The following is a 22,485-nucleotide window of genomic DNA, read 5'->3' on the forward strand; positions in this document are numbered from 1 at the left end:
TTACAATAACATGTAAAGGACCACACACGAATGCCCATCTTTCATTCACCCATCCATTCATTCCACAAAGTTTACTGATGGCTGCTGGGCGGGGGCTACAGGGGTGCTAAAGATGCTGTGTTTCCAGGAGAGATATCATCTTTGCCCTCACTGTGCTTTGGGTCACAGCAGGGAAGCAGAGTGGGGAAGGGCGTAGACCGGTTAGAGAACTTCTAGCATTTTACCGTGCTAGGGCCACTGGGCACAAGCTCGGTGTGTGATGGAATGGGACACAAGGTAATGAGCCTGGAGAGGCAGAGGTTGGAATGAGGGTTTCCAGAGCACAAAAGACTCTGTATTATATATTCAGCAGCTCAGACTTTATCCTGTTGGTTACCGGGGTCCACCGAAGGATTGTTGTTAAGCAGGAAAGTAAGGGACATGTTCAGATTTGCATTTTAGAGGTCACTCAGCTGTGCAGAGAATGGACTAGAGGCAGTGAGACCATGAATGGGGTGGCCACCTGCAGTGACCCAGGCCACAAATGGTGCTAACGACTCCTGCATGAAGGTGACAACAGTCGGGACTAGGTAGCAGTAGTTGGAGGTTCTGTGAGGAGGCAGAGTTCACAGGATGGGAGCCAAGTAAAGAGTCAGCGATGGAGAGTGTGAGATGATCTTCTGGCTTCCGGTTGGGGTGATGGAGATGATGGTATGGTCCTTCACCAGGAAAGGGTTCAAGCAGATAAGAAGCAGGCATAGGCACCAGGAGAAAGAGGTTCCGAGCTCACCAAAACTTTGGATGAATACAAGTCCCCTGATTTATAGTCATCATTATCATATTTACCACCACTGCCACCAACAACACCCCCCCCCCAGTGTCCTCGAAGGGCAAAGATTGGGGACTAGGGCAGCAGCCTTGTGATGAGGAAGCGACGTGAGATCAGAACTCTCTCAGACCCTGAATCTCAAAGGTTCAAACAAACATCTGTCTCATCATCTGAGCTGCAGACAGCTCTCTGCAACTTTCAAAACCCACTTTTCCATACCACAGCCTTGCTCCTACTCTTCCCATCCACCATTAAATTCACCAAAGGCTTCCCTGTACCCTGCTAGCTCTCACGTCTTCTTAGGATGCTTCATACACCTCCTTGGTCCCAGGGGCTCTCTCCTTCCCACCCTGAAGCCTTCCTTTAAAGACAGACCAGTCCTTCTCGGAGAGGGTTTCTGAAATCACAAAGTCTACTCCTGAATTACCAAAACTTTTGTGACCAATCTGGTTTATTTGCTTATTTTTTAAAACAAGGTCCCCGAGGGATTCTTACGATCAAGCAGGTTTGGGAAACACCAGTCTAGAGAACATCACTCTCCAGTTCCACACGTTCTATCTCCCCGAAGATGAGCCACTCTGTGGGGAGCAATCCAATCTCACCTTTGCTACCTTCCCTTCCAGCCAAGGACCCCGAGTTTTATCCACTCCTAAAACTGTAGGTCAAGATCCCCAACCACACAGTTAGATGCTTCTCTTATTTCTGTCTCTTTAAGAATGTTGATCCAAAATATCTTTTCTTCCATCCTGGGATACTTCTAGCACACGGATAAGCCCACCTCTGATGATGCCACTCACTGTTACTTCCCTCTTGCAAACCCTCCTACCTTTTGCCCTGCGTCTTCCTAAGATTGAGCATATCACAGCCAACAGCCTATTGTTGGGCCAAAGGCAGTAGTAGATGGTCTTGGTTTTGTAGGAAAATTCTGTGGGTCTTACTTCAGCTTTCCCATAAAGACAGTTTTCATAAATGCTAAATATGATTGGGGTTGATTGAATTGCAGTTTCCAAAACTGTTATGGCACAGAAGAAATCCCATTGGAAAACCACTACATGACTAACATCTTGATTTGGGAACACCAGTGCCCCCAAACCCCAAGTTTCCTTGTGGGTTTACAAGAAACTTGCTTGGGCTACATATGCATATACAAAGGAAAAGTGATAATGAATGGGGTTTAATTTTCCCCCCTTGTGTTTTTTATGTGTATATTTAATTAAAAAGCAAGTGAGAGATAATGGTATATAACAACTCTAGAGAAATGACGCTAATGATTACAATTCCATAAGCAGGTAAGATCTACTCAAATTTTAGTTGATTTCTTATGTACTTCAGTTTTTAAAATGGGAATAGTCTCCTTGTAATAACTGACATGAGAATTCTAAAGGATCAGCTCTCTGTACGGAGAACACAACCACTTCATCGGTTAACTTTTTGGCTTTAAATTAATGTTCTTGAATCCATAAAACCTCCTAAAAACTGGGTAGGCGACAATCAAGGTTCATTCAGAGGTCCCATATGTGGATCTAAACAAACCCTTGAAAGCTCCTTCATAAAATGCACGCCATTAAATCCCCTTTTAAATTTCTTTCTCTCCCGGAATCCAAATAATCCTGAAGTACTTTAACCCTTAGAAAACAAAATATTAGCCAGCCCAATTATTCATAGACTTATGTATTCACGGAGTTAACTCTGCTCATATAGTGAACAGGGTTTAGTGAGCACTGGAGACTGGCTATTGTCCGCTAGAATGCAGCCTCTCCTCTTCCCAGTGAGTGATGGGCAACCCCCTTCCTTGGTGCAAATGGTTCCTCAGCCTAGAGATAACATTTTGCTGCCTCCCTTACAGTCAGGTGTGGTCTTATGAGTAACTTCCTGCCAAGAGGATGCTACTAGTGGTATCTCAGCACCCAGGTACCCCTCTTGGCCTTTTCTATCCCTTGTCTCCATCTGGAAATGGCAACAAATGGAAAAGCCAACTTGGGCCAAGAGATGGAAGGTAGGAAGGTACCAGCCGATGATGGAGGAGCCTCCCTGCTAGCCCTGGCTGGCTCACCCCTGGATTCTTGCACAGGAGAGGAAAAAACTCTGCCTAACTTAGTTCATGAATCAGGGTTCTCTTGTTATAGCAGGTAGACTGTGACTGATTCCTAAAGGATCAAAGCTTTGGATATCTTTGGGTACACCATTCTTCATAGAAGGAGAGAGTTCTAATTTATACTGTGAATCCTGTACAAGATGGGACCAAATATTTACTGGTCCTCAGGGATTAAAACAAGAATTCCAGGTAAGAATTAATTGTTCAATAATGATGGCTCTGGGTTTACTCCCCATTTTCCAGTAAGCCTTTGGAGGCTCAGAGGCTTCCTGAGTCCAGGAAATGATGAGTCAAGAATATGCCAACAGAAGATAGCTATTATCTTATAGTCATTATCATCTTCGTAGTCATTATCATCTTCGGCTTTTCACATTCTGTAGTGAAACTGCAGAGACCAGAGCAAAACATGCCTAAAGGGAGAAGTCTGGATGGAGATAACTTTCAACAAAAATCATCTATATTTTTGTATCTATACTGGGGCCTAAGTGCCTCACGTTAATTTTACATGCAATATTAATAATTATCAATCATAACATTGGTGAAGACATCAGATAAATGAGAACCAGACTACTAACACTCAGGCTCTACAAGTTGGTGATTGACCCAGTCTTCTTTAAAAATATTAGTTCACAGAGCTCCATAAGACATCAATCATTTATTTGTTCTTTTCCTTCGTTCTTGAGACGTTATGTGGGATATATTCAAGTGTGAGTTCTTGTCCTGATGGGAGTCTGCAGATTCATTCTGTGACCTCTGTGATTGTATGGTTCTTTTAGGAAAAAGTTGTAATGCTCCCAAGCATAATATTTATTAACTGAAGTATTAAATAAGATATTCCTGTATATTAAGTATGTTATAGAAGAGCCACAAAAATATTTTAAAAGCTAATATTAAAAAATCCACACACATGTACATCTTTATGCTGCCTTCCCACATCCTGGGGGGTCATATTGAGTATCCCCCATTAATCTCTCTCCTCCACATCATTCTTTGAAATACTTTTTATAGTAAGTTTCAGGAAGTTTTTCACCGACAGGTAGTCCATGTGAAATCAACAACGGGGCATGGTAAAATCACGCCGAGTCACAGCACGGAGTGCTCAGAGTGTATATTTAGTACCTAAACACACGGTCTTACACCGAGACTGGCCGAGAGATCTAAGGGCCGAGTGCCCTTAGCTTGGGCCTGAGCTCACCACTCCACTCCTCAGGCTAGCAGAGGCCAGAGAGGCTGCCAAAGCTGGAAACAAGAATTGCTTTATAAATTGGACACCATATTTGTGCTAGTGTTTTCTTTATTGTCATAGACTGTTATGATAGACTTTGTAAATTGTAGTTGGTAGGGCTGGATCACTAAGAGGCTTTCAGAGTTCTGTGCTAAAGGGGAAAAAAAACCAAGAAAACCTAGCCACAAACAAAAAAGGGGGAAAAACAGCATTACTTGTCTGACCAAAGACAGGCTGGGTAAACAGCACTTTTGCACACATATAATGTAGTATTGTGCTTATGTCTAGCATTTGTTACCACTAGATGGGTTTGATCCTTCAATAATGATTGCGACCTCACATGTAATTTTGTTTTACGGGTTCACTCGATATCTATATTAGAACTAACACTAAGATAAAGACCTACTTATGAATGCCAGATACGTCCATTCTATTTTCAGCATTGGCAAGAGAAATGTGAAATCTGATTATTTTGGCAAGATGTAGAGAATGTCATATTAACCGATAATTCTCATCAAAGGACAACACAGCTGGCAAATCACTATTTGGCGAGAGTAACAGAAGAGTAAGTCCTTGGATATAGGAGAAGTTATGGCAACAGGCCTAGCACAGTAAGTGCGCTTAATAAACACGGCTTGGTTCTAATGATAAGGTATGGGTAACGTTCGTCTCCTTCCTAAAGATCCTCTTGTCTGGGGGAAGAAATGATATCTTTTACCTCCAAAGACACATGGGTGTATCATGACAGCTCCTTACTCTTGGAAAAGGATTGCCTGTGTGTAACGTTATTACCAATGAATAATGGGTAAAATCTTACAGCTCAACAACAAAACAATGTGCTATTAGCAAAATAAAGTTCTCCTCATCCTATGAGTCATACTAATCTGTAAATAAATAGTACTAATTAATTATTACTAATAAATAATGCTAATCTGTAATTATACCATGATAATATTAATCTGTAATTAAAACTGTGTGCCTTTGGGGCGCCTGGGTGGCTCAGTGGGTTAAAGCCTCTGCCATCGGCTCAGTCATGATCCCAGGGTCCTGGGATCGAGCTCCACATCGGGCTCTCTCCTCAGCAGGGAGTGTGTTTCCCTCTCTCTCTGCCTGCCTCTCTGCCTACTTGTGATTTCTGCCTATCGAATAAATAAATAAAAATTTAAAACAAAAACAAAAACTGTGTGCCTTTAATGAGAAGAGTTGATTATTCTTGTCTGCCCACAGATCTTTCTCCTTTGGCTGGCCAGGTCCTGAATCTCTTATAACGGTGTTGCTTATTTGGAACGAGGCACCAAGTCTGCAACATGCTCCTAAAATAGTGAAAATTCTGCCGTTATCGCTCATTTTAAAGACAAACTGGTCTGTCATCCTATCTAGACAGTCACTTAGAAAGTGCAGAGGAAATGGGACAAAGACCAGGTGTTAACTTCTGATCAGGCAGGTAGGGGCAGAAACTGAGGCAAGAGAAGTGGCCCCCCGGGGCGCCTGGGAGGCTCAGTGGGTTAAAGCCTCTGCCTTCGGCTCAGGTCATGATCCCAGGGTCCTGGGATCCAGCCCCACATCGGGCTCTCTGCTCCGCAGGGAGCCTGCTTCCTCCTCCCTCTTTGCCTGCCTCTCTGCCTAGTTGTGATTTCTCTCTGTCAAATAAATAAAATATTTAAAAAAAAAGAGAGAGAGAGAAGTGGCCCCCACTACTCTCTCTAGCTGGGCTTTGTCTTCACTTAGGACATGAGGTATGTCTATTACTTCTTAAAAATAGTAAACAAATCCTCCCAGTGCCATATTTGAATCATTCAGACTATGCCCACTGATTTAACATAATGTTATACTGTACTAAATTACATACACACACACATTCACACCCATCCCATCCCATAAAATCTACTCTATGGTGTTTTGTCTCCCACAGATCAGGGCTTTGCATAGGTACGTCTTTACCTTGTAAATGCCTCTGTAGAGTTTTCTAGTATTATCTCCATAAGCTTTTGTCTGTGCCTTGTTCAGTTTGTTTTTAGGGCTGTTTAAAAAATACGAATGGAATTTTTCATTTGTTTTCTACTTGTTGTTTGTAATTATTACTTACTAATTTTTACAAATGGATGGATGTTGCTTCCAGTCTTTTAGTTCTTTCGAGTTTACCCCAGTATACAAGCACATCACATGCAAATCTTTCCTTTTCCATATATGTGTATGTATATACATACATTGTATTTCCTTGTGTGATTACATGAGCTAGTATATTCTGAACAATGTTCATGTGAGGGACACTAGGCATCTTTGTTGTGTCCCTGACTTTAAGAAAATGTTTCTGTTTTTCATCATTAGCTAACTTTTTGTTTGAGATGTTTAGAAAACATCAAGAATACATCCGGTTCTGTTTTCTAATGGATTTTAAACATCAGAAATAAATATGAAATCCTGTCATTCTCTTTTTCGGTATCTACGAGACGCTAATGTTTTTCTCTCTTGACCTGTTCAGATGAATCACTTTTGCATTCCTCTAAATAAATGTTAATGATATCTGTTTTTCTTAATTTTTTTTTATTTTCCAATTATTTTGGCTGATCCTGCTCATCCAGAAGAAAACTGGGAGGATAATTTTTAAGAACCAGGACATCTGTGAAATTAAAAACTTATCTTTTCATTGTAAGGAGGAACAATATGGGACACAGAAAATTAGGAGACGGGGGCGCCTGGGTGGCTCAGTGGATTAAGCCGCTGCCTTCGGCTCAGGTCATGATCTCAGGGTCCTGGGATCGAGCCCCGCATCGGGCTCTCTGCTCTGCAGGGAGCCTGCTTCCTCCTCTCTCTCTGCCTGCCTCTCTGCCTACTTGTGACCTCTCTCTCTGTCAAATAAATAAATAAAATCTTTAAAAAAAAAAAGAAAATTAGGAGACGGTCATTTACTTAACCAGAATTACCTGAATTAGGAGTTCAGTTTTTAATTAATAGATTATCTCTAGTATATGTAAATCATTGTTTATAGATAGATTACCCAGTATTTGGGAGATGGGATAAGAAAGCAGACCAATGAAAATGAAACATAAAAGAATAAAAATGAGTAGATTAGCAGAGTTGCTGTTCTTATAGCTCAAAAATTAAATAAATATATTAAATAAATAAAAAGATCAAATTAAGCCCACACTTTAAAATATGTACTTGCTGCATAAAGCTAAGCACCTATATACTAAATTATAACAAAAATGTAATATTTATAACTAATATGCTCTTATAGATATTAGAGCAATATATATTTCATTGATTCTCTGATGCATTTTTTTTATATTTTAGTAACTCTGAAATTAAGATGCAAACAGAATCTATGATGGTCATGTTTAATATATTTTTTAAGATTTTATTTATTTATTCATTAGAGACAGAGAGACAGGCAGAGGGAGAGGGAGAAACAAACTCCCCGCTAAGCAGGGAGCTCGATGAGGGACTCGATCCCAGGACCCCAGGATCGTGACCTAAGGCAAAGGCAGTTGCTTAACCAACTAAGTCACCCAGGAGCCCCTGTGTTTAATATTTTTGTCAACATTTCTTTCTTTTTTTGTGGTGCATGAAATACTAATGTAAGTTGAAAATTGGTGGTATCTTAGATTTGACAAAATACAGCAAATATCGACTCATATACAAACCAGCTTTATCTCCCAACCTCTACCTCTGGCACATACCCTTTTTTTTTTTTTAATGCTATTATTATCTGCGGATTTTTAAAAAATAAACTGAATTAAAAGGCAATTTAGATTTAAGGAGTTTGGCAACTTTAGGATTTACCCTAAGATGATCAGAGATAGCCCAGGGAGTTGCAAACTGGGGGCTGGGATAAAGGGCTCGATACAAGAATTCACACACAATGTGAGTGAGCAGACAGGCACGGGAGTCACTGGGTTCTACCCAGTTTTTGGTGGAGTCAGTAAGGAAAATAATTGCACAGCTGCCAAATTCTCAAGTGATGTTATTCAGAAAAGCAGAACACACAGTTATTAGTTGCAGTGTTTCTCACTTGGAGATGTCGGTGTCAGAGAGGTCACCAGCGTCCCCATCCCCATCTCCTCCCTTCTCACTCAGCTCCCAGGGAAAATGAGAAGATGGACACAGAATCTCCACCTTGCCCGCCACATCGCTTCCTGCTCTGCTTGCTGACCTCCTCACCACGGGCGATAACAACGCCAAGTTACAATTATTCTTAACAGGGTCCAGGACCGACACATGTGGAATAGGAGATCCCACCTTTACAAAACCAAATGTCAAGGAAATAGCCGTGAGTCCTATAAACGGAGGGAATGGTTTCTAGGGCAGGCAATTCACAGCAGCAAACTGACCCAGTGAATATCGCAAACTATCTTTGTCCTCCTTCACTGTATGAATTTAAACGACTCCTCTTAACAAAAAAGAAAAAGAGAAGAAGAAATCTTCTGACAAGAATATGTGCATGAAAGTCCCCGGTCCCCATAATAAGCCACTACCAACTTCAAAAGAATTCTACTAATCTCTTACAAAAATTCTCTGTAGCTCTCTTACAAATTATTAAAATGAAAAAGAACAGAGTCAACAACACTCAGCCAGTATTAATTTTCGGTATTAGCAGGGTCACTGCGGCCCTTGACTTATATCCTCATGTGGACTCACCTTTTGTACAGCTGCTCGGAAGGCCTGTTTAATGCTCTTACACGAATCAGGTATTAATTTTGTGTCTTGACTCTCCAGAGTTGTGTCTTGCAAATCTGGGTTTTCGTGGAGTTTGAAAATTCTATTAATGCAGTGAGTGTCGTCTTCAGATATTCTATTAGGATCCATCTGAGGAAAAAAAAAAAAAAAGTCAGAAGGTAGAGTAATTATCATTGATCATTCTGCTATTTAATAAAGCGTGACTGACTTAAGGACCAAAAAATTCATTCTTGCAAGAGTCTTTATGTCCTCAACAATTAATAGCGAGTACAATTACCCTCACGTTGGTGAAACATTGACTTCTAATTCATTTTGATGAATAGTGATGATTCACAACACAAGTGTATACGTGTGAATTGTGAGGAAATGATCAAAATTGTCTGCCAATGTGTAGTTCTCATGGGGGGAGGAGGGTTGAGGATAATCACATGGGGCCAGTGCAGGTAGAGAAAGCTTTTTCTCTTTAAGTCATACCCAGCATGCTAGATAGGGTGATGAAACTGACTTGGATACTCAAAGCATGAAGCCTACAAAAACCAGGTGAAATAAACACCATCGTTAGCCACCATGTCTGTCTGGCCTTTTTTTCTTAATCAATGTATGTTTTAAGTAGCCAAAGAAGGGAGGGAGAAATCCATTTCCTAGGGAGCCCCAAAAAGCATAGAAGCATAATTTCCTTTTTTGTTGAAACTCTCATCCGTGTTTCTTAACTTGGTGTGGGACGTCTATCAGGGGTGATAGTTAGTGTTACATGGGATGAAGAGGGCTGCATGGGGTGAGCAGGCTGTATGGACAGATATTGGCGGGGGTGAAAATTCCTCTAATGTCAGGGATTTTTCGGCCCAAAATATCCCCATTGAGTTGTTAGCTGGTTGTCTGCATACACATCTTTTTTTTTTTTAAGATTTTATTTATTTATTTGACAGAGAGAGATCACAAGTAGGCAGAGAGGCAGGCAGAGGAAGAGGAGGAAGCAGGCTCCCTGCTGAGCAGAGAGCCAGATACGAGGCTGGATCCCAAGACCCTGGGATCATGACCTGAGCTGAAGGCAGAGGCTTATTAACCCACTGGGCACCCAGGCACTCATGCATACACATCTTTTTAAGTATTACCCTTGAAATTGTCTTCCCCCTCCTCCCGGGGTTCTGACAAACCCCTGTAGCAGTTTCAACTGCCAAGTAAAGGGTAGAGATAATGAACTATCAATTGTCTTAATAATAATTGTTTAACTGATTGTCCTCTTGTTTCAAACATTCAAGGTACCTCATGTGTGTTTGCTTATTACTAGGTACAAACCGGATGAACCAAGGAACAATTATAGAAGTTTATAATATAAGTTCAGTGAATTAATACCAGCTCTCTCAGTGCCCGGTTTATCTCAGTAAAAGTAATCAAAAAGATGAGCAGGTTTATTAACCATCAGAAATAAACTTGTAAGTACTCTACCCATATCTGAGATTCTCGAAATGAATGATAACCTTTCAACACATGTGCGCCCACTAATACAGATTCTAATTTCAGTCTTGCATATGGGAGAAGGGTCCTTCACAAAGCAAAACTGTTTGGAATCCGTATTTTTGTATTTTCTTTAAAATAATCCGCATAAATCAGAACATGTGAATTTTTATATTAGGAAAGATTTCCGATCACACTTTTTTTTTTAAAAAGCTCACTCAAGCCACTAACTTTCCCACAAAATCAGAGAAGCCTGGGCCTCTGATATGAAAGGTCACTGGGTTCAGACCTCAAGGAGGAAGAATCATGCCAAGGCCTCAGTTGGCTCACCACCAGAAATTTCTGAGCTACAGGAACAATGCAGAGATCAGAGGGAAATGCCTGGGGACCCTGGGATTGGTTGAGCTCCAGACTGGTCGACAGACGAAGGGCCATCAACCAGAAGCAGTGTTGCCCTCCATGTTGTCGCTACTCGAAGTACAGTCTGAGTACTTGTAGCTTCACAGGCTCACCCGGAGCTCCTCGGAAATGCAGACTCTGCACTGGAGTCTTGGAAAGGCAGGTCCCTGGCATGCTGCCTGGGAATCTGCATCCTAACTACATCCCTGGTCCTCTCTATGTACATGAAAGTTTGAGAAGAAATGCTTTCAAATCTCAAATGTACAAATGGAGATTTTCTGGTAGTAAAATGTCTCGAAATTTCCTTGGAAAACAATTTTTTTTTCATAAGCAATAGCAGTTAGTACAAAAATCTTGTGACAATAATGATGACTAATGATCTGATGCAAAGAAATGTAACACAAAGATTTTGTCCCCTCTCTCTTAAAAAGTCTCCATACCCAGATGCCACCTCCGGCCAACGGAACCCACATCCCTGAGGGCAGGTGCCAACTAAATCTCTCTCCCCAAGGGCTTCGAATGTGCTCTGGAGAACCATTGTTTAGGAAGGTAACATGAGAACTAAAACGTATATAAAAATCATCAATTGTTTTCCCAAAAGAAATCATGAAAGCATGGCATTGTTAATTTCAATAAAGTCATTTTGTTTACTTAAAAGGCATTTGTTGGAAACGTCTTGTTAACCTGCAACCAAACATCTTTCTTGCTCCAATGTCTTGTAGCTATCCCTTCCCAAAACTGGAGACGAGGACAAAAGAGAGGCATTGAGGAGTATAAACCAGCAGACCACACACAACAGTTGGGGGGGGGGGGGGCGGGACTCTGCTCTGGTCGTCTCCACGCCGGGAAGACCCCCGGGCAAGGTGTGGGGCATTCCATAGTGCTGGTCCAGCGGCTGAACCAAGGACTCTCCTGTCCCACACCCTCTCTCCAGACACCAGAGCCCGGAAAGGGAATTTGCATGACTGAAAAAAAAATGCTATTTTTTAGTCTAGTTTAGCTACTCATTAGATAACTTCCATATTGCAAATTTCTAGTATTGTAAATCATTGGAAAATTTTCTTCAGTAAATTGAACATGCCAGGCCCTGGGCGTGATGCTGCCAATGAGGTAGTGAGCAAAACAGGCAATTCTTCCATCCTTGAACTTATTGTACTCAACAGAGAAATGAAGAAGCTCATCAAAAAAAAAAAAAAAAAAAAAAAAAAAATTCACTGTAAACAGTTACAAATGAATTCATTGTACCTAGAAATGTCTGAACATCTATAAACCTTGAATATCTGATTTAAAAGACTTTAAAAATGCATTTATCAGATGATGCAGTTCATATGAAATGAAAGTCTTTAAAACAAAAAAACTTCCTTGAAATGTAATCATGTGTAGGGTTAAATGAGGCAGGATGCTTGACATTTGTGCTACTTGGTTATCTGTTTTCTCAAACAGGCAGCCTGCACATCAGAGTCGAAGTAGTGACTGCTCTCCGGTTTGGGGAACAAACAGCCAGGGAGGTTGGTGTGCATACTTGGGGTTTAGGGGAAGGAGTTCAAAGGGCAACAGAGATTGAGTTTTCTGAAAACCTTATCATGTAGCTAAACTCCAAACTTTGAATATGGTCATATGGATGTTAAAAAGAAAAGAGAGAGAACACACACGCATACATTTTACAAGCAACTTTTTGGAAGGTTTTTTTTCCTTCTTCTTCTTTGCAAACCAAAGTATGAATACTATGTGGTAAATATATAGCACAAACCGCATGCTATTTTTTTCTTTGGCAAGGTTGATGGAGGAAAAGCCAATCTACTTTAGATCTAGTACTTTTTTTTCTTTTCAATCTGGGCACAGGCGATCTGCAAACATTCAGGAGGCTGATTCATTTTTAACTACTCAAACAGGAGTTGAGAAGGGGAAACATTTTTTAAAGTCACCGCAGTTTTTACACTATCCTGGACATTCTTCTAAATGCATATAAAACTAAATTAACTGGGTTTTTTTTTCTTGAAGAATTACATAGCAACCCCCCCCAAACAAAAACAATAAAACAGGCTCCTTTTTCTTGTTTGTTTACTATAAACTGCAAACATGTTACTTGATCTTAAATGATTTCACTCTAATTTAGATGCATTCAGAAACCCCAAGTAGTTGATACAACTTTAGTGGAACTAAAAAAAAAAAAAAAAAAATCTCATACTTGGTACCAAGTTCTAATCTAAAGGAGTTAATATGAGTGAAAAATGTTACATTAGTGGTGGCTCAAAATGAGTCTATTCTCTTAGGTAGAAGAACTTTGAAGGGCATACATAAAACTAGAAAGAATTGTAGAATGAACTCCCACAAACCTATCACCACGCTTCAACAATTATCAACCTATGGCCAATCCTGTTTCATCTATAAGCAAGCATTTCCCTACCCGGAACCCTCCCCACCTATTATTTTGAAACAAATTCCAGACATCATAGCATTTCACTTGTACCTACTTCAGAAGGTATCTGTAAATGATTAGGACTCCTTTAAGGATCAAAGGTAGATACTGTATACTCAGTAAAATGCAGTCTCATTATGTGTCTTCCAATGAACACACTGCTCCTGATATTATTTCTTCCCTAAAAAAGATACCCCTTTTAAAATGCAGTACAAAAACGGGTTTCAGGAGTCATGGCTAATATATGTGGCATAAGCCTTAGAGAAACCCATGACTGTATCTATAAAATCTGATGACATTAAATCTGTAAATGAGGGCGCCTGGGTGGCTCAGTGGGTTAAAGCCTCTGCCTTCTCTCAGGTCATGATCCCAGAGTCCTGGGATTGAGCCCTGCATGGGGCTCTGCTCAGCAGGGAGCCTGCTTCCCTTCCTCTCTCTCTCTGCCTGCCTCTGCCTGTTTGTGATTTCTGTCTGACAAATAAATAAATAAATATTTTTTTAAAAAATCTGTAAATGAGAATTTTCCAGGTAGGCTTACTAATTGGCCTGTTCACTTTGGAAAGAAGTGTTGAGCGCTTCACTACTACTCATGTAACGTCAAGATGGCTAAATTATAGTAAGTTATCATCAGACAGCCCCCTCGAGCCTACCAGACCATGAATAATGCCCTGGAGAAGCAGAACGTCTGTCCTAAGTGCCGAACACACCACTTTTTCTACATGGCCACACCCGTTTCCATGGTTCCCACCAATCTAAGCTGTTTATCTTCCCTAGAGCTCATTCATTCCCCACTGTTCTTTCGCTGCCGAACACTTCTTTACTATCACTACTATGAAATGTCATATCCCTAAGGTGTTAGAAAAGAAAAAAGGAGCAGAGAACACTTACATCTTCTGTCCTTTTTTTGAATGCTGCTCTCCTGTTTGACTAAGAATTTTATGTTTTTTGTTATAGGTCCCTCCATCACCTAGCCCACTGTGCGATGCACATAGTAGGTGGACATTGTATGTTGAGTTCATGATCCTTAACTCACATCCCATAGCACTTAATAGTCTCATCTGCAGTGTAGACCCTCAGTATATACAGACTGTACATGGGAGGAGAAAACTGGGTGGGAACATGGGTGAACCACTCATTCCTGACGGCAGCATCCTCTGATGAAAGAAAAACATTTCATCACTTTCATATAGATGTGTGTAGTCTTTGTTACAAAAGTTGTTTTTTTTTAAAGAAAAAATCTCAATAGAGATTATTTTAATTAAGATGCAAATACAAGTGTCCTAAAGTACTGCTCATAGTATTTCTACCTTTTTAAAAAGTAGGTCATCAGACTTGCTTTATAAAACACAAAACAGTGGATAATGAATATTTAACAAAAAGCCTATGATTACAAGTAATGGAGTTCAAGACTCTGGCACATGTCAAAAAACCATACAATCCCAAAACCATACAGTACAAAAACCCAAGCAATGCCATGTTTTGATGCATCCAATTTGGTTTAGTAATCACCTTTGAATCTGAAAACCAATGGAGTCCAAACCCAACTTTTTTCCCATAAAAAAAAAAAAAATTTTTTTTTGCACAGTCAGCCCTCCACTTCCTCTGAGAAAGAGTTCACAGCACCAGACAAGAACATTTGAATGAATCCAACCAACTGCACTGCAATTTCCAAGAAAACACAAGAGCATAAACCACCAGAAAGCATAATATTACAGATTTACCCCTTCCTTTCTACTATCTTTCCCTGCAGTTTCCCAGCCTTCTTTCTCATCTTTTAGCAGTTTACTTACTTGCTAGATGGCAACGAGGCTGTGTCAGGGGTGAGAACTTCACCACCATCACACACACCTTGCTTCCTTCTCCCGCCCACCTCAGTGGGACGGCACAGGGTCCTTCCCTCTTTTTTCACCCCTGACCCACAACCAGGCTGGCTCTGGCCGCGCTGTGTCACTCGGCCCATCTGGCGCCCTGGGCATCATCACCGGTTGCTTCAGGGGCTGCCTGCAGTGCAAGAACCGCACGAGATCTTCCCTCCAGCGCCGCAGCCCAGAGCCCCCACCCCCACCCCCCTGCAAAGCAGCCAGCCCCAGGACCAAACCCTCTCCGGGTGGTGGGCGGAAAGGGAAAGGGTCGCGGCTTAAGCTATCGATTTTTCCCTAAGTGGATGTTCAGTTCATTCTCAGCTCCAAATTAGAAATGGAAGGGTCTGTAGGGGGAGCGTGCAATCCTCCGTTAGAGGTGAGCGGCCAATGCTGCGTCGCGGGGGAAATTCAAACGCAACAGGCCAGGCGAGCCCAGCCTCCGCGCGCTGCGGGTAAGGGGCGGGAGCCAACAGCAGAGGCGAGGGCGCCGGGCCCCGCGCCGGGCTGTCCCCGAGTCGGACGCACCTTCTTTGGAGTCACTTTCCCCTCCGGCATATGCAAGATCGGGGGAGCCGAGCCCGGCGTCCAGACTCAGTTTCCCACAGGCGCGGGAGGGATGAGGTGGGCGGACCTCCGGGGAGGCGGGCACTCACCTGAGCTCTGAAGTAGAGGAACAGGGCGACGCTGCAGACCACCTGGCCCAGCCCCAGTCCCAGGAAGGCCACAAACATGGAGCGGGAGGAGCCCGCGGGCTGGTGCGGCGCGGGTGGCGTGGGCGGCGGGGGCGCGTGCAGGGGGCCCTCGTGCGGGGCGCCCGAGCCGCCGCTGCCCATCTCCTCCGAGCCGCGCAGGTACTTGGTGTAGTCTCGGCTGGCGCGGCGCATGGCGCTCGGCGGGCTGGCTGCGGCGCTTGCCTCCCTGGCTGGCGCCCTCCCTTGCCTCTGCCCGCCACCAACTCCAAAGACCGCGCGGAGCCGGCGCGGGGCCAGGCGGGCCTCGACGTGGGGCGCTCGGAGCCGGGCGCAGCTCGGGGGGCGCGCGGGCGAGCGGGCAGGGCGCCCGGCTACCCCAACTCTTATAAACCGCTGGCGAGGGCTGGCCTCGGGAGCCAATCAGCCCGGGGCGAGGCTGCCTCTTCCACTCCCACCTCTGGCTCCCCTTCCTTCCTTTCTCCTCCCTCGCGTTCTTACTCTCACTGAATGGCCTCCTCCCCATCAGCGCTCTCAGAGGAGAGGGCCGTGGGTTGTTCCAGCGGAGCCAGACGCCACTCGCTCATCCTGAGCTGCCAAGAGATGGGCCCGGGGCGGGGGGGGGGGGGGGGGGGGGGGTGCAGAGGGGCCTCGGTATAAGGAGAAAGGTTATCCTCACCCTAAGGATAAAGGTTGTCCTATCCTTATCCTAAGGATAAGGATACAGGCGTTGCGCAGGGCAGTCAGCCTCCCAGAGCTTCAATTTCTCCTACAGAATTGAGAAAGCTGGACTTGGTGATCTCTTGGGGATCCCTTCCTCCTCTCCATCACCCCGAAAGAAATTCAGCCAGGAATATCCTTGGGGATCCTGAGGGTGCAGCCTCTATCATGACTTTAAATATAGGTTCCACATTATCTTGGCAACCTTAGAAAACCAGAACTCCTGCCCCAAATCCCTTTTCTGCACCCTCAAAGTGGCTTTGAATAGGGCAGTTTTGAGTGTGGGAGCAGAGAACATGTAGGTGCCAACTCTGAGCTAGGAAAAGGAAGCAGTACAGAGAGCAGGGTAGGCTCCAGTAGCTTCCTATATAGGACCATATATTACATTCGTCACATTCCATTGCTACTGCTTGAGGGTTGTTTTCCTTCAGTATCCTAAAGATAAGAGGGGTGTACACCAAGATGTAGGGAGCTGCGGGAGAGCTCATAACTGTGAATGGAGAAAGATGAATGTTACACAAGGTTGAAGGTGAAAGTCACATGTTAGTTCATCCCTAAAGAAAACTTTCACGGGTTTTTAGAAACCCTCTTTTCTCTTTCTGCATCCTTCTCTAGTGGGCCCTTCTCCAGGCAAGATGTCTCACAAGTGACACAACCCGGGGCTAGTAAAGCTCGTGCGCTCCGTGAACACTTAGAACACAGCACATGTTGCAGAAGAGAAACGGGTTTGGGATTTAAAAAGCATCTGTACAAATGCAATGGTTTGTTCAAATATTTTTTTAAATGCTTTTAACATTTTTATGTGTATGTATAACAAGTTTGGTAGGAAAAGAAGGGAAAAAAATTTTCAAGCTCCAGTATAGAATAATTCACATTATTCTTCTACTCCATGCAGACCTGGGCCTCTTCCCTACTTTTTGTTTGTTAACTTTGAGGATAAGATGTTATTTTTCCTCCTCTTTTTCCTTTTTATTCTTCTTTTGGAAAACAATTCTGTATTTCAACTTTCTGGTAAATCTTTATTAGGATCAGTGAAATTTAAAGTGCATTATAACAACTAACCCCCGGGGCTCATGGGTAGCTCCTTAATTTCAGCTCACGTCATGATCTCAGGGTCCTGAGACTGAGCCTTGTGAAGGGCTCTGCATTCCGAGTGGAGCCTGCTTGGGATTCTCCCTCACACAGTGATCAAGATAAGCAGGCAGCTTACAGTCTGGTGGGAAAGAAACATATCAAACAAATCATCAAATAATTAACTAAAACTATGATGAGGGTTCCAAAGCCAAAGTGCAAGAATGATGAGAACATTTTAGTAATGGTGGGGAGGGGGTGCCAACCTATTATCGAGGGTCAAAACAGACTTCCTAGGCAAAGATAATGATTAAAACTAATCCCTCAATAATAGCGACTGAGGGAGAGAGTGACCAGGGGTCGATCCTAGACAGAGAATCATTATGTTATTATAATTCTTCGCTTAATACATTTCCCAATTGAGCATGTCTGTCTTACTGTGAATTCATAAATAGATTTATTATTACCTTAATATATCAATTAAGCAGTTACCTTGTTATTAGTTGCAAAATAATTAAGTCAGAGTCCTAGTGAACTAAGGTATTAAGAGATGTCAAGACCAAAAACACTATTGAAGATTCAAGTTTATGACAATACTCAGCTACATTCAATGACTAGATCAACATTTTTCATGCTGCATTTCCTGGTACCCTGGTGTATTAAGATGAAAATCCTTTGGAGTCAAGGGATAATTTATTAGTGCATGTACTTGAAAATGTACCATTAGGGGGCGCCTGGGTGGCTCAGTGGGTTAAAGCCTCTGCCTTCGGCTCAGGTCATGATCCCAGAGTCCTGGGATCGAGCCCCGCATCGGGAGTCTCTGCTCAGCAGGGAGCCTGCTTCCTCCTCTCTCTCTCTCTCTGCCTGCCTCTCTGCCTACTTGAAATCTCTGTCTGTCAAATAAATAAATAAAATCTTAAAAAAAAAAAAAAAAAAAAAAAAGAAAATGTACCATTAGGTCTAGATTCAGGCATGGTTGGACACAGGTCTTCATCAGACACTTTTCCCTTGAGCCAGAGGATTGAGTTAACCCAGTTGGAACCTATAGGCTGAGAAGAGAGGAGAGATAACTCCCAAAGGAAAATTAAATTGCAGAGATCAAATACAAAGAATTGATGCTGTGTTACTGGGCAAGCAAAAATACCAGTTACTCACAACCAGTGTGACTCTGCCAGGTCAGTGGTGTTCACGCTCTTTGATTTCAGGACTGCTTTCTATTCTTAAAAGTTAATGAGGACCCCAAAGGACTTTGTTCATGTGAGTTGCATCTGTGAGTATTTGGCATAGTAGAAATCTAAACTGAGTGGTTTTTTAAAAATCTATTTAACATGTTAACACAGTAGAGTTTTATTTTAAAAAGTCATTTATAGGGCACCTGGGTTGGTGGTGGGTTATGCCTCTGCCTTTGCTCAGGTCATAATCTCAGGGTCCTGGGATCGAGCCCCGCATCGGGTTCTCTGCTCCGCAGAGAGCCTGCTTCCCCCTCTCTCTCTGCCTGCATCTCTGCCTACTTGTGATTTCTCTCTCTGTTAAATAAATAAATAATGACCTTTTTAAAAAGTCATTTATATGTTTTTAAGTAGGGAGAAAAGTGACACTGTTTTACATGTTAAAAAATCCCATTATTATCTGGCTTATCCATTTCTGTATTTAATCTGAATTGAATACTGGACATTTCTGTATTTAATCTGTATTTAATACTGGACATCCAATGAATCACGGAACACTACATCAAAAGCTAATGATGTACTGTATCGTGACTGACATAACATTAAAAAAAACACTGAACATCATACAGCCTCTAGAAAACTCCACTGTACCTTCTTGAGAGAATGAAAAGGAAAAAGGACCATAATGCTGTAGTATTATTAGGAAATACTTGTCTTTTTAAAAAGATTTTATTTATTTATTTGCGAGAGAAAGAGAGCATGAGCAAGGGGGGAGAGGGAGAAGCAGACTCCCGCTGAGAGGGAGCCCAACATGGGGCTCCATCCTGGACCCTGGGATCATGACCTGAGCCAGAGGCAGACACTTAACCAATGGAGCCACCCAGACATCCCATTAGGAAATACTTCTGTCACAGAACCCCTAAGAGAATCTCAGAGACTCTTGGGCATTCCCCATCAACACTCTGAAAATGACCGCTCTACATGTTACTTGACATTCACTTAAATAAAGGAATAGGTCCCGTGGTCAGATTAGCTTGGAAATAAAATCAGTTGGCTTTTGCTTAATGCAGATCTTATCAGTGGCAGTAATGTACAAAAGCTATTGCAAATCTCCAGAAAAGGGATTTGACTCTGATTTTCTAATTTTCTAGTTTTTGGGGGGAGGAGGATGGTATGGGGTGGAACACTTCATATATCAAGGGTTTAATGAACAAGATGTGGGAAAAACTTGATGAGAGACACCTGTAGGACCCAAGTGGTCAGTACAACACAAATGGTCTAAGTGCCAGTACAACGGCAAGCAGGCAGGGGGACATCCAGAGACTGACAGAACAGGATAAGGAGAGAGAAGACACAAGACCATAGAGAATGCAGAAGACTGACAAACTGGAGAATAGCATTCCTATCCATTTTAAGGCAGCGTGCTGCCCGTACAAAGCATTCCCACAGACTTGTGGCTTTCAGTCCTTGCTAGGGCTTCATGGAGCCCCCTTAAAGTCCACTGGCCAATCAGATGATGCTCAAGCTCCTTCCCGTGTACCTAGCAATTTCTTCCTCCCTCCCTCATTGCTTCCTTTCACCCTCCAGCCTTTCACCCTAATGCCCCGGCAACACAGAATTGCTTGCACCCTCCCCTTTCTTACTTCTCTACCTTGGGTCATTCAGTCTTTTCTGCCAGGATTGACCTTCCCTGAATTTTTCATCTGATTACTGGCATATCTTCAAACACACATCCAAGGCCCCTTGTCTTTATGAAGCTTTTCTCACTACTTTTCCAGAGGCCGGGCACCATTTCTCTATGATTCTTTGTTACACTGTGTGTATATGTCGTCATATCTCTGAAACTTTTTTATAATCTTTAATTGACTTCTCTGTCTAACCTACTGGGCTGTGAGCTCCTGAGGGAAGTTATCTTTGTTTTCCTACTGTCTTAACAAGGTGCCTAAAGAATGTTTGTAAAATGGGGGCACCTGGGTGGCTCAGTGGTTTGAGCCTCTGCCTTCGGCTCAGGTCATGATCTCAGGGTCCTGGGATCGAGCCCTGCATCGGGCTCTCTGCTCAGTGGGGAGCCTGTTTCTCCCTCTCTGCCTGCCTCTCTGCCTACTTGTGACCTCTCTCTGTCAAATAGATAAATAAAATCTTTAAAAAAAAAATAATGTTTGTAAAATGAATGAAGAAATAAAGAAAAGAATATGCAGGACAGATACCATATGATTTCACTCCTATGTGGAATTTAAGAAACAAAACAAGTGAATAAAATGAAAAAGAGACAAACAAACAAAAAACCAGACTCTTAACTATACAGAACAAACAGGTGGTTGCCCGAGAGGTGGGTGGGGGCATGGGGAAAATAGGTGAAGGGGATGATAGGCCCTGAGTGATGTATACAATTGTTGAATCACTATGTTGTACACCCGGAACTAATATAACTCTGTAGGTTAATTATACTGAAATTTTTAAATCATAATTTAAAAAAATAAAATAAATTTAAAAAGAGGAAAAGAATATGCAAATGATTCTGGCATTCTAATAACCGAGGGCTGCACTGGGGAGAAGACTGAGTGTTAAAGAACAAAGTACCCAAATAATGTCACTCTCTAAATCCCTCTAAATATTTTGATGACCTAATTAGATTAGGAAAATGTACACAGCAAACTTACAGGTATAATATGCTGGCACAATAATGAAGAATGCATTTTTTACTGCTAATTTTGTAAAATCTTTATATCAAGCTTGTAGGACGTAACAAAACTTGAACTTGAGTGACTTTCAGATTTTATGTAATTATATAGCAGCAGTTCTCAAACATTTTAGTGTCAGAAGCTTTTTACTCTCTTAAAAACCAGAGACCACCCCCAAAAGCTAAATTTATTAATTTTTTTAAGAGAGAGAATGCATGCGTGATGGGAAGGAGAGAGGATCTTAAGCAGGCTCCACACTCAGTGTTCAGCACTGAGCCCTGCACGGGGCTCAGTCTCCCAACTCTGAGATCATGGCCTGAGCTGAAATCAAGAATCAGAAGCTTAACCAATTAAGCCACCCAGGTACCCCCCAAAACTGAATATTTTAATGTGGGTTATAGTTATTAATATTTACCATATTAGATATTTAAACAGAGACTTTTTTTTTACTCTTTGTGGTAACAACATGTAACATTTTATGAAAAATAACTATCATTTTAAGAATAAAAATATTGGCAAATAGAGTTGCATTGTTTATGTTTACAAATTTTTTTAAAGATTTTATTTATTTATTTAACAGAGAGAGAGATCACAAGTAGGCAGAGAGGCAGGCAGAGAGTGGGGGTGGGGGGAGCAGGCTCCCTGCTGAGCAGAGACCCCCCAATGCAGGGCTCTATCCCAGGACCCTGAGATCATGACCTAAGCTGAAGGCAGAGACTTAACCCACTGAGCCACCCAGGCACCCTACAAATTTCTTTAATGGAAGACAACCTTATTCTGTATGCTCCTGCATTCATTCTGATGTGATACGTTGCTTTTCTTGAGGTGTATGAAGAAAATATAGCCTCACGCAAACATATAATTAGAAAAGGGAGGAATATTTTCATTGCCTTTCCTCATAATTGCAGAGTTCTCCTTTTCTCCTATACTAAAATTCAACAAGTGGTCATTTTTTTAGCCAATATTTGCACTGTGGCATCTAAAACCTTCAGTGAAGTTTTCTTCCTCCATTACAATAATATCCATTGGTCTATCTTTTTCTTTGAATGCATCTCTTCCCCAGGGATGACTTTGTAATATCAGGCATGGTCATTTGAAAAACATTCGTTCACTGAATTCCACAGATCTTCCCAATGTTTACATATATCATTATATAATACCCCAAACTCACATTCAACTAGTATCACCACTGTGTCATCAGGACATTTTTTATTA

At 42.2% G+C, this 22,485-nt stretch overlaps 1 protein-coding gene across 1 annotated transcript in view; it reads right to left on the reverse strand.

The window, feature by feature from the left end:
* TNFSF11 (TNF superfamily member 11) overlaps positions 1-15,992 on the reverse strand; it is a 31,904-nt gene extending 15,912 nt beyond the window's left edge. The window contains exons 1-2 of the mRNA XM_045978277.1: positions 15,594-15,992; positions 8,767-8,934 (exon numbers count right to left, since the gene is read on the reverse strand). Of these exons, the coding sequence (XP_045834233.1) occupies positions 8,767-8,934; positions 15,594-15,824 (399 nt within the window). The 5' untranslated portion in view covers positions 15,825-15,992. The remainder of the gene's footprint in view (positions 1-8,766; positions 8,935-15,593) is intronic.
* Positions 15,993-22,485: the final 6,493 nt, after the last annotated feature.

The sequence above is a fragment of the Meles meles genome, chromosome 14, assembly GCF_922984935.1.
Source record: "Meles meles chromosome 14, mMelMel3.1 paternal haplotype, whole genome shotgun sequence".
Classification (NCBI taxonomy): domain Eukaryota; kingdom Metazoa; phylum Chordata; class Mammalia; order Carnivora; family Mustelidae; genus Meles; species Meles meles.